Raw genomic sequence first — 13,023 nt, 5'->3', positions numbered from 1 at the left:
TAAATTTGCTATTACAGGGAGGTGCAAGTGTCACAAGTTATCCAGGTCCACCAGGACCTCCAGTAAGTATTCCATAGTCACTTAATTTCTCATATATAATTAAAATAGTAGCAGAGGGGTACCAGGGAATTTAACTGCATGTAGTTTTGATGAGTGCCATGGAATTGGATTTTATATGTGAGAGATAGAAATTATAACTCATCTAGGAAATGATGTAATAAATAGTAACATATATAAATGTAATTTTATGTGTTGATCAAACATTTTAGCCTGGGCGAGTAGCTTATTTTGATTTAAATATTTCACTCTAAAGCTACACTGAATATTAAGTAAAGTCTGCAAAAACAGTGCATAACTTGGTATTGGACTCGACTGAAAGTATCTTAATGTCCTAAACTGCACAATATACTCCTTATAGTTAGTGATGATCTTGCTATGGATTAAATTTTGTGCTGGAAATTAGAAACTCATGAATTCTCAGTTCTGTCACTAATTCCTTGCATATAGCTACAGTGTAGAATGATATGTGAATGTGGCAGCAGTACAGAAATTGTGTCTTTCCAGGCAGTTTGCTGCCCTGTGCAGATACCCCAGCTTGTTTTGGTTCTTTGAAGACAGATGCGCCGTACTTATTTAAGTCCTCTTTCTTGTTGTTGTCATAAGCAAGTTCTTCTGTTTTAAGGCAGAATTAACCACCTGAGAGGACTGGACTAAATACTGATTGTAAATGTACTGCATTGCTGATTTATATTTAAAATGCATTAATATAGGAAAAAAATACTATGTCACTGTGTAATTCTCTAAATATATGTTTGTTTCTTGTTTTCTTTGCAGGGTCCAAAAGGAGATCCTGGCACAGTGGTACGTACTTTTGGTCATAATAGAGATTCCCTAAGTATGATTCCCTCTGATTTATCAGTGAAGATCAGGAAACTCTGAGAAGTATTGGAGAGATCATTTTCTAAGAAAAATCACATCCCTTTCACCAGACAAAGTGAGAAAACAGCTATGTCTGCTACTAATGAAACAAGTTACATCTTCAAGTGGAACATCTACAGTTCCTTAGGGCTTTCAGGAGTTGATTCAGCCTCTAAGAAGCTGACTCTTTACCTCTCTAGCTGTTGTCCTGTCTTCAGGTTGTCAGTCCTGAGTAAAATACATAGAGTTAACTGCTGACCTCCAAGAGTATCTGGCTTCACTCACAAAAATAGCTGCAGTGTTAACCACAGCTAGCTCAGACTAACTCAGACAAGCCCAAAGAGATGAGGCAGTTAACATTTTGAAGAGTTAGCTAAGACTTAATCTATCATGAAGGCACATAATCTCCACTCAGCCAGCCTACACAGGGCCTACAGTTGCTCTTAATGCCCACAAGCTGAATATGTCTTTCTATACCAGCAACCACTTCCTACTCAGGAAGTACTTTCTCCCATAAAGGGTTTGGAAAGTGAAATCTGTCAAAGAATTCATAACATCTGCAAGAGGAATTTGCTGTAGTTTTAGATAGCTGAAATATTGGAATTGTTAACAGTAGCTCAGATGTCTATGATAAATTATCTGTTGATTGCCTTTAAAAAAGAAAAAAAGAAAGAGTAATAGAACCTTCCCGGTTTAACTGATTTCTCCAGTGTAGAAATTTTCTGCTTTTCATTCAAAACCTGAAGACTTGCACAGGGACTTTGCCTGTGTGCCCCTTGTTGCAGAGAAAGCTTTGTGCAAGGAATAGAGCCGTGCTCCAATACAGTAAATTGGAAGTTGAACAGAATTGCTTGGATGTTAGTTCTGTGGTGGATAGAATATTCTCACAACCTGTGGCTCTGCTGCTGGAAAGTGGTGACTTAGAGCTTGAAAGTGGTAACTCAGATCTGACTTAGGCTTGAAAAAAACACGAGGACAGTCTTCCAGATTACATTCTTAGTCAAAATTAAAGCAGTATAGCAAAATCTGTTCACCTAACACCTGTTAGCTATTTTGGTAATCTCGAGTTAAATATTCTGCTTTTGCTTGCTCTTCCACGTTTCTCTTGAACAGTTCAGAGTTTCTAATCTATGTAATCCATTTTAATTTAAAAAAAATCAGGGCGACCCAGGACCAATGGGATTACCAGGACTAGAAGGACTCCCAGGGGAAAAGGTAAGACTATTGAAGAAGTTGTTTTGGCTTCTTAGTGGTTCTGTCTGCAGCTAACTGATTTCTGAAACCTTATTTGAATTTTTTATGAAAGTTAATGTTTCTGTGTGAAAAAGATTTGTATATCCATATTGTTTTTTTTCCTTAAATGTACATCTAAATCATTTACTCACCCAATATAAAATTCCCACAAATAGAAATGTGTGTAGAAAACCTTGTAGCATGTCTCTAATTTATGTTCTCTCCTGAGCACCATCTTATGCTTAGAGTCTGTCTGCTTGTTTTAATGCTTCAGCCATAGCTATAGATCTGAATCGAAATTTGTACCTGAATTAGTCTAAACCAAGTATGTGTAAAACTTCCAAACAGCAACAACAAAAGGACTATTTCAGCTGAGTATAAAGATAGAGGAAATGCTAGAAATAGAAGAAGAGACTGATTCCCTATTCCCTACAGTGTTTGATATGAAGGCCTTGTGAAGGCAAGGGCAAAACTGATTTCTCAGGACTATCGCTCGTTATTCTAAAAAGGCCCCTTGTTTCTGTTTTACTTTTCTTACTGCACTGCCTGTATGAAGCCACCATAGTTCATCCTGAACTGTGTCACAATCTCCAGAACCTTCCTCTTGCTCAAGTGTGCATTCTGGTCCTAGGAAATCACCTTTTCCTTGAGCTGGTGATGCTTCAGCCTTTCACCTATCACTTATGGAAGCTGATACAAACTTAAAGTAAAGGTTATTATGAAATGCTAAAAAATTTAAGCTTTTTGTTTTCATTTCCATATGGCTAAGCATAAACAGTCCACCAGAGAAATAAAGAAGCCCTGAAAATATGTTTTCTGTGAGTGGAAACACTTTGTTTTGATTTTGCCTATATCTTTTAAGTATAAGAAGAAATAGTAATCTTTTTGCAATTCAAACACTGACTCAGATTTTAGGAATTTCATGCTTTATACAAAAAATAGTTTACTGTGACATTTTTCGTCAAAGCCATATAAATCAAAAGTTTCTCCATACTACTACTGTGTATTACAACTACTTCTGCAGAGATTATAGGATAACGAACCAAGGTAGGTGTCTACACTAGGTGTTTAAATTAGATAATTCTTGCTCTATTATTATGGACAATCTAATTTTAGCATGAACAAACACAGGGAGGTATTACAGACCTAACAGAGACAAAATGGGGACAAGAATTAAATAAAGGGTAAATGTAACAGAACGGGTTGTACAAACAAACTAAGTGAGTGCTTGGCCATTTCCCAAAGCCAAAGTATCCTTTCTTTAACTAAATTTAGTCTGAATTCGACACTTCTGGTGCAAATAAATTAACAGAATCCAAGAGTCTGCCTGCCATTCCCAACAGTTCAGTGCATGCTGGCTTTTAATTTGGAGCTACAAGATACATCAATGCAATAGAATGCCTTATTGCACAGACAGTGCCAGCTGTAGTTTTGTGATAAAGTCATGAACTGGCTGAAAACGTTTGTATCCTCAGGATAAAATTAGCCTTCCCTCAGCTATGCTGACACAGTGATTTTGCAGTTGTGCTCTGCGTCACATTGCTAAACGCAGTCAGGGTCAGGGGAAAAAAGTTCAGTGGAAGTGCTGAGATTTTCTAGCTTAACTCTCACACAATGCCAGCATCTAATGAACCCCACTGCGTATATAAATTCTGCGTACAGAATCACCACGCAGCATGGAGGCACTGCTGAAGCCAATAAGCCCTGCTAAGTGCCTCAAGTACTTGATTACTCTAAAGGTGCTCATAGATTTCTCACTGAGAGGGAAATTTGTTTTGAGTGACTTCTCTTTGTCTTTTGAGCAAGAGAGGTTGAGCAAGCTTCTCCCTCTGGACCCAAGGTCTCATCTGTTTTGGTTTGGTTTCATTTGGTGATACTGCTCTGAGCTGCTTTATTACATGGGCAGTGTGTCAGAGCGAATGTACTCTGCAAGGCCATGCACTTTACATTAACTAACCCCTTTGGTAAGCAGTTTTTGCTTGGTAAGCAAATTGGAGAGCACTCCTAATTTGCAGGGGTTACTCCCAGTTGCCAGTGCAGGGAAACTGGCAGCCAGCCTCTGGCTCCTCAGCCAGGTTCAATTTATTTGGTTCAGAGTTAGGTGTTATGTGGACAGTGTCAAGTTTTTAGCACTGCTGTTGTTCTGTCACAAACATAATAGGTGGCAAGATTTTAAATATGTTCCTTGCTGTTGTCATGAGGTCTGAAAACCCTAAACGTAAAAGGAGAACAGAATTTGTATTCATCTGTCTTGAACTGTCCTGCACTGTATTTCTTAGTCTAGTGCTGCATAACTGGTTTAAAAAAACTTGGAGAAGTTATTGTTACCTAGAATTGATGTGAAGCTCTCAAAACTGTTTATAGGCATTAACTTGTCTTCTCTCTATGCTCTTTATAATGTAGTTGTGTTTCCAATTACAAGCATTATTGTTCTATTACCTGAACAAAAAGATGAGAATGATACAAAACATCTCCTCAAGCTTTTCTACACAAAACAATGTGACTATAGCTATGCTGGCAGAGCTTCTGCAGAACAGCTCTGGGTAACATAAACTCAGCTCAAAAAATATTCTCCTGTTTGTTTGGCTTCAGCTGTGTCAGGGCTTTCCTGACATGATTATAGAAACCTGGGGCCTGATCTTCTTACATTTTTAACCAATGTTATGCTAGCAGAATGCGTTTTTACAGATTGATGCATGTCGGCAATGGGATACGGTAAATCTTGCTGTAGCGTTTCACCTCTGGTCAGCTCCATCCATCTGCTTTGAGTTATATTCTTCACAGGAGATAAAGATGAATTTGCACTCACATCTCATCAACTCCAGCACAAAATCAGTTACCTTAGCTTAAATTATTGATGAAAGTATCTCTGTGATAAAGGAAACTTTGTGCTTAAAAGACCACAGCACAAGCAAACCAAGGATACTGAGTTGCAGCAAATGGCCAAGTGCATAGCAGGAAGGGGAAAGTTTCTTTAAAAGGTGTATCTTAAATAGGGGGATCTTGATAGGATAGTGAATTACAATGTGTTAATTTTGGTCATTGTCAAGACTACAAATGATTATTACTTAGAAAGCCTCAGATAAATCATCCCTTTTCAAGGAAGGCCTCAAACAGAATGTAAAGGATGAGGTGTAAGTTATGACAAGGGAACCTAACAAAGGATTTATGTTACTTGCTCAAGTCTGTAAAATGAGTCAGTGTCAGAGCTAAATGCTAGCGTTTAGCAGAGCCTAGCTCTTGTCCTCAATTTCAGCTCACTGCATAATTCTTCCTAAGTTTTTAATCAGGATCCATGAACAAACTCCTGTTTTCAGTGTTACCATTTAAATAATGATTAATCTTTTCTTCAGGGTGACCGTGGACCAGCTGGCACTCCAGGAGCAGCAGGGATACCAGTACGTATATTCATTAAAGAAATCTCATTTTGTTATAAGAACCTGAAAAAAAGTCAAGCAAGGTGCTTAGCTGTAATCTTACTCATTGTTTCTGGGAGTTCTTAACAAGTGCCTTATAGGCAGATATGAAAATGACATATTTTTCCTAAAAGAATTAGAATTTTAAGTCTTCTGAGGGTTCGTATTATTATTAAAATGACAGGAGGAAATTGAGTGAATACATGATAAAGCTTGAGTTTGAAGTTGCATATTCTAATTTATGAAAGATTCTTCTCATTGCCTCAGCTTTATAGAGATTAATTATAAAGTCATTTTCTGTGTTCCTGGGCATACATAAATTTCCAGGCATTTTTCTGTCACAAAGAAAAAATAAGAACATTAGTTAATGCAATCCAGAACAATCTGCATATCAAATCAATCAAACATTTGCTTTAAGGGACATACTTTGATAGTTATTTACATGTTGTATTCAAGAAGTTTCTGAAAGTCATTCTGAAGCTTTGTTGTAGGTGAAAGTAAATGTAACAAATGATAAATTGAAATTATAATTGTTCATTTGTGTTCCTAAAGGAAATAAAGACAAATTTTCTTTAGATTGCATTCACACTTTAATAAATGTATATATATTCATATTTCAGGAGGCAGTATGAAGCAATTTATATTCAAATACATTTATTATTAAATTTGGACGGCTACCAATCCATTCAAGAGTTGCATTTAAATTATAAATGTGTTTCATGAAATAAAGAGAAGTCTGTATCTATGCACTCCCATTTCCATTACCCCCTAATTTAGTATATTTCCTGTGATTTCTAAGAGAAAACATTAGCTTAAGTAGCTTAATGTAGTTAAGTTCTCCTAAAAGAAGGTAAAAACTCACATTTAAAGGAAGAAGATAAATATTTCTCTGAGTTTTATAGCCCGTGTAAGAGTTTCAAAGTTTGTTGCTCTGTAATGTATTATATATACACTGTGAATCAATAATGCAATAGCTAGTTAGGCTCATCATAATTGTTAATTCCCTGTGTATTTCCCACTGGATATGTTTCAGGTCTTACTGTTGTTGCTTTCTATTCTAGTTGGATGTGAAATAGTTATTGACTTCCTTTCATCACTGATGAAGTTGCATTCTGTTGCTTACATTTAACTCTAGTAAGATCCATTGAAAAGAAATTATTTGCTTTAGCATTTTATGCTAAGCAGTTCTATTAAGCAAGTTAATAGATTTATGAGAGGCAGTATTTTTTTAGCGGTATTCCAGTAGTCTGACATCCTACTGGAAGAGAATTTGTCCTCCTTCGCTAATGTTATTCCCTAGATATTTGAGAACACTTGTCTCCATTTGGGAATATAAATATCTCATCTTAGCTTTGGCTTTTTGCTGAGTAGGATTATTGGAGAAGCTTGGACTGAGAGTCCGCAAAGAATTGCCACAAATGCTTATTTCCACAGCAAGTCACATCGATACTGAATTTGTCATTGGTGTTGATGTGTTAGATTCTCCACTTGTAGAGATGGTTTGGTGAAAAGATATTTCCAGGAAATATGGGTTGAGATTTGTGTCTGAGGCTGAATAGGCCAATCTGATTTAATTGCTGACTCCCATTTTGAGCAGGAGCTTTGACTAAATGGCTTCCAGAGGTTTCTTCCAATATGAGTTATCCTCTCTTCCTACAAATAAGTCTGTTAATTTCTTCTTCAAATCACACGCGGTTGGAATAGCAGGGAGCTGTCCACCACTAATATACATGTCAAGACCTGAATGGTGTCCCAACCTAAACTGTGTGATTAGTAATGTCCTTGGGGCAGCAGTACTGATGCTGAGAGAGATAAAGGACTGCTGAAGCAGAGTGAGCGGTAGCTAATGATAACTTCAGTTGACACAAATAAAACTGGATGAATGTTGCTCCAGGACATGTCACAGAGGCTAAATTCTCAAATACAGTCAGCAACTGTGTAAGAGTGCTGAGAAGAAAGCTGCCATGTGTGGAGTACTAAGTTACGTGTGATACATAGCAGTTAGAAAAATAGGATGACCTCCTTCTAGTAGCACCAAAGGCAGAAGGCCACTGTCGGTTGGGGCAGCCTCCTTTTGCCTTTCAGTCACTTTTTTGTTTGATGCCTTTTTACAGTTCCTTTTCCTGCAGTTTTTCATCTTTAAAGACAAAAAAAAAAAAAAAAAAAAAGTTCAGTCTCTTCAGTTTACTTTTATGATATTTGTGTAATTACCTCATTCCTGTATAATGCTAAAGAGCAGGATAGCAAGGTTGTTAAAAGCAAGGAAGCAGCATTTGAAAAACTAAAGACATTTGAAATCACCATTTAAATAATGAAATGAGAAAGGATTCTGAGCACTGTCAGGCTGAACTTAAAACCACAATTAAAGTGACTTAAAAGGAGCATAAAGAAAAATTTACAACAGAAATGAAATCAATAACAAAGCCTTTTTTGAAGATTTTTTTTCCCCTTTTAAAGCATTGATTGAGCTGTAACATGAGCATTTCACTCAAATGTGTATCCTGTCTTAATTTTGACCAAAGAGAAATTGATGTTTTACTTCATAGTAATGTGAATTTCTAATGTTCTCTTCTTGCAGGGAAAGCCAGGATCCCCAGGGTCCCCAGGGCTGCCAGGAGAACCTGTAAGTACAGATTTGAGTTCTAGACTACTGTGCTAATACAAAAATATACTGAGTATTGGATGCAGGATTTTACATGCAGGCTCATTTGTGTTTTCTTAGGGTGAAAGAGGACCTATAGGAGATACAGGCTTCCCAGGGCCAGAAGGACCACAGGGAAAACCAGTAAGCAATTTTATCTACTTTCATTAAGAAAACATGCATCTTAATTTATGAGAAGTTTCAAAAGAAATTAGTTCACATCCTGCTTTGTATTGGGCTTGATAACTTAAGAAGAACATTCCAGAGAAACAGTGCTCAATATAACCATCCAGTCAAGAATTCTTTTCATATAGAAGTGTGATGTGTTTATGTTTTAATAGCCGATGTTACTGTGATCCTTCGGAGGTAACTGAGATCATTTTGAATGTCACTTGGATCCTGTTGATTTGAAGGTGCCTTTAGTAGTTTTTCAGAATGAGAGTATTAACCCAGGAGCTCAGCACAGTCTCTTGAGTATAGGGCAACAAAACTCATTCATGGTTTCAATTATGCAGAGAACTATTGGCTTCATGACTCTGTATACACATTACTGTTCTGTGTTCCTCTACTGGTAATGCAACATGATGTCTGAAGCACATACTATTCTCTGAGGATATGTTTGATCTGACCTCTTTATCTAAAATGCCATGTTGTCAGCAGTGTATTGTAGCACTGTCCGAGCTAGTTTAAAACAGCCTCGTTCATATTCTAGAAATAGTTCAGCTAGGATAGCTCAAAACTATCTCCCCCTGAGCGCGGTGCTGCATTGACAAGCATGAGAAGTACACCATTCTGGTTTATTACCATATCTCCACACAATTCTTCCATCTTGAAAGAGACAATTTCTGTAATTTCTGCAGCAAACTGGCCCAATTTAAGGAACAGCTTGAAAATCTGTATCACTAATAAAATTTTAAAGTGCCTACTTTCATGAGCTCTGTCAGGATGCTACAAGAGTAAGCTGCTCTGCAAGAGAAAGTGACTGAGCTGAGGGCAGGAACAAGATGGGGCCATGGACTCACCAGCAAGGGATGCGGGTCCACAGTGACCTTAATCATGCAAAACCATGCTTTGCAGTATGAAAGGGAATAAAATATTGCTGATTCCTTTGCTTATCCAAGTCTTCTTTTTCACTCTGCAAAATAGCACTAAGTTTTCTGTGTATGCAGGTTCTGGCCTTGTATATCCCAGGAAAATAAATAGTGACAGAGCATTTATCTTGCACTTACCTGGTGTTGAGCAATTGTTAAATTACACTGTGATGTTATTTGGCCCATGCCACCCAGCACATTCTGAGACATATGTCATGTTCCAGGCTGGAGAAAAACATGAGCCTGAGACTACTTCCAGTGGGCATTATGATTAAGACCACTCTCTTTAGGGCAGGAAAAAATGCTTTGACCACAGGTGGAAGCTGTGGCATGTCACAAGTCCTAATGACCAATGAATAGATCTGGACACTTACTGTTGAGGTCTAATCTCTGTATAACAGCAGGGGCTAATAGGGCATTTAGGGCTAATGCCTACCATACGATGAATCTCTTCTGTGGTTGTATAATGAACTAGGACTTGTAGAGTACCTGTACAGCTCCATATTCCACATGTTTGCAGAATTTCACTGTATCTGGTAATTTAAAGTTGCACGTTCATTATAATTGATACACATCTTGTCACTGAAGATATTTTTTGCACTGCACTCTCAGTTCAAATGTAATCTGCTTGCAGTCCAGCATGGCCCCAAGCTTTTTTGTTGCACATTCCTGAAGACTGTGGGTGTTTCAACACTGTAACCATGCAAACTTCTGACTGCAGCTTTAGAATGTTTACTGATACCATCTCTAACCAGTGAGCTTTACACTTTGTTTTCAAAATGCATGTAAATAATTATTAAAATATGGTTGTTTTTTTTTAATAGGGAATCAATGGAAAAGATGGACTGCCAGGTCCTCCGGTAGGAAACCCTGCTTTTTCATTTTGGCATATTTAATTGTTCACAGATAATGCAGCTGTTAATCCTAGCAGTTGTTTTCAATTCAGCTGATAGATAAACACACAACAAAGCCTTTAAGCAATATATTTAATCTCTTTCATAAACAATTTTTCAGGGTGCTGTGGGGAGACCAGGGGACCGAGGGCCCAAAGGAGAACGTGTAAGTCCCTTGTTTTAATGGTTTCTTTCCTTTTATCTGAGTATCCAAACACCTCATTAGCACATATTTTACAGTCACAACCAACAAATTAATTTCCTGTGAACCATAGGTGATCTTTTAGACAATGAACATCCCAGGGACCACTGTGAGAAATTGAATTGCTTTCTGCATTTAGAGAAAAACACCTTTATAGACCTTCTAATGCAGATGACCTGGACAGTGTAAATTGTTGATGAAAGCTAAAAAGTAGATAATCCCTTTGTGATGCAGTCAAACTTTGAAAGTTATAAAGCTTTCCTCATTTCATCCCTGGGATCTTTGCATGTCACAAACACATGACCAAGTATTACATTAAACAAGCTTGTCACAGCAGGCAGTAGGGAATGTTACGATTTCAGTTAATGCAATAAAGCAACCCAAGTGACAGTGGTCTTTGTAGAAAAGCTTATTTATAGCCATTAGTAAGCTCTGATTCACTGGAAATAGTACTGATTTGGAGGACAGATGGGTGATAAAAATGGTAGATAAGCCCTGCTTTCATCCTTACCTTTCTCTCCATCTTTTTTTTCTTTTCAGTCTTAGCGTGTCATATAAATACAACTTGTGACTGTAACTACACTTTTATCATTTTATCAGTTAGTGATCTTTCAGATATGAATAAGGTTTACCAGTACTTGCTGTAGATTAAAAATCCAATTAATTCCATTTATTTACTCCTCATAAATGTAGATTCTAGATTTATCTTGTAATAATGCAGGCAATTCCTAGTGCTGTTTGCTCCTGATGGTGGAACTTGACATTAGCTTAAGTGATGCAGCAAGGACAACCAGTGACCCATAAGAGCTGTCAGCTGTTTGTTAACAATGTGAATGCATGACTTGCTGCACTCTTCTCCACAAATATAGCTCAGTGAACTAACAGCTAATATATTAAGCCCTTCTAAAAGATTTAATTCATTGCAAATAAAACAAATTTAAATTACATCTCAGCCCATGATAGAAGCTAGCCAGAGCATCAACATTTAGTGTATTTTATTTGCAGAGAAGTTACTCATCTAAAGTGCATGCGTGTATCTGTTGTTTCTTTGATTAATAGGTCTGAATACAGGCAAAAATAAAATATTATGCATCTAGGGAAATTTGAAGGGGGAAAAAAAAAAAACTGATACCTTATGCCTGGAAGAATTTGAGCACCCAAATTCTGCCTGTACCATACTTGACATCTCTACACGTATGAGGTCTATAAATGTTACCCACCAAAATGCTCTACTTGAAAACTGGGTTGCAGGGTCAAGCTACATTTTGTCATTGGCTTCAACATTAGAAGTGCAAGAAAACAAAACATTACTTGCTGTGTTTTCAGAGACAAGGATCAGCCTGTAAATCAGATCCACTGCATGATTTGTCTAATAAAAATCAATTGCTGAATAAGAAAAATGTTACTCTTCAGGATTCTTGGCAGTTCTTCCCAGTTAGTTCCAGTGTGTGCAGTGGTTTTCTTTATGCTTTTATTTCACTCAGGGAGATCAGGGTATTCCAGGAGACAAAGGTCCACAAGGTGAAAGAGGGAGGCCTGGCCCATCAGGAGAAAAGGGGGCCATGGGGCCTATTGGGCCACCAGGAGACAGAGGCCATCCAGGATCACCAGGTCATCAAGGTCCTCCAGGTTCACCAGGCCCCCCAGGTTTCCTGGTAAGAAAATCAAAAGCTTTTGTTAGTTGCTTGTGTAGCCAGAAGAGATGAAGATAGCATGTGTTGAGCAGTGGGAATTCAATCAAGCAGTGCTACATTGTCGTAAAAACTAAGATATCTCTGAGATGATTAATATTTGCAAATGCCAAAGAAAAATAGGCAGGCAAATGTGATTCTCAGTAACAGAAACTGGCATTTGAAAAGACAATGAAGTGCTTCCTGTCAGCTGTATATACTTTGGTGTGTCTCCACGTAAGCACACGTATGCAAAGATGTGCTGAATTCATTTCAGATGAGGTCCTGAGTCAGATGGAATAAAGCTCTATAAACCTTTTCGAACTAAATTACTGGTCCTGTGATACAGTTTTATTTCATTGGCTCTGTGTGAAAGTGGTCACAGTGGGAGTGAGAAGTTGACAAATGTTATACAAAAGGCCAATGAAGTATAGAAATGTCACTGGGCTTCCTTATGGTTTTATGCAAATTACTTTCATAACACATACATGCTGGTCATCCACATAAGTGAGGGCCTTTATAATATTATAATTTATTTGCAGTAAAGTCAACTTTGTACCTAAGTGAGTGAAGTAAATTTTAGCATGTTTAATTTTAGCTTAATATATCATTTTAGCTTAGGGCTGATTTCAGCTTTTTTTTTTTTTTTAGTTATTATTTTTGTAGCATCATATAGTGTTCTCTGCTTGTATCTTCCAATATATATCTCCTTTTTGTTTCCTCATCAGACTGATACAGGTTCACTTGAAGAACTAAAAAAATATATCAAACAAGAGGTTCTTAAGGTTTTTGAAGGTAAGACAAAAAAGTCTTATGTAGCTAGATGCAAATGTTAAATTCCATTCTAAATGTTTTTACTTTCCAATAACTTTTATATACATTTCTTTATATCATGTAACTTACATGGTACATAGTACTTGCTGAGTTGCTATAGGTATGCTTAGCTGCTGTTTGTCTAT

At 37.2% G+C, this 13,023-nt stretch overlaps 1 protein-coding gene across 6 annotated transcripts in view; it reads left to right on the top strand.

The window, feature by feature from the left end:
- Nucleotides 1–13,023, top strand: part of COL19A1 (collagen type XIX alpha 1 chain) — a 189,861-nt gene that overhangs the window by 161,541 nt on the left and 15,297 nt on the right. For all 6 annotated transcript variants that reach the window (XM_040697807.2, XM_040697808.2, XM_004940448.5 and 3 more), the window contains 10 exons: nt 18–62; nt 835–861; nt 2,080–2,133; nt 5,505–5,549; nt 8,146–8,190; nt 8,290–8,352; nt 10,124–10,159; nt 10,314–10,358; nt 11,879–12,049; nt 12,793–12,859. In XM_040697807.2, the coding sequence (XP_040553741.1) occupies nt 18–62; nt 835–861; nt 2,080–2,133; nt 5,505–5,549; nt 8,146–8,190; nt 8,290–8,352; nt 10,124–10,159; nt 10,314–10,358; nt 11,879–12,049; nt 12,793–12,859 (598 nt within the window). The remainder of the gene's footprint in view (nt 1–17; nt 63–834; nt 862–2,079; nt 2,134–5,504; nt 5,550–8,145; nt 8,191–8,289; nt 8,353–10,123; nt 10,160–10,313; nt 10,359–11,878; nt 12,050–12,792; nt 12,860–13,023) is intronic.

This window comes from Gallus gallus, chromosome 3 (genome assembly GCF_016699485.2).
Source record: "Gallus gallus isolate bGalGal1 chromosome 3, bGalGal1.mat.broiler.GRCg7b, whole genome shotgun sequence".
Lineage (NCBI taxonomy): Eukaryota > Metazoa > Chordata > Aves > Galliformes > Phasianidae > Gallus > Gallus gallus.
The sequence above is the reverse complement of the archived record's forward strand: the minus strand, read 5'-3'. Positions and strand labels throughout refer to the sequence as shown.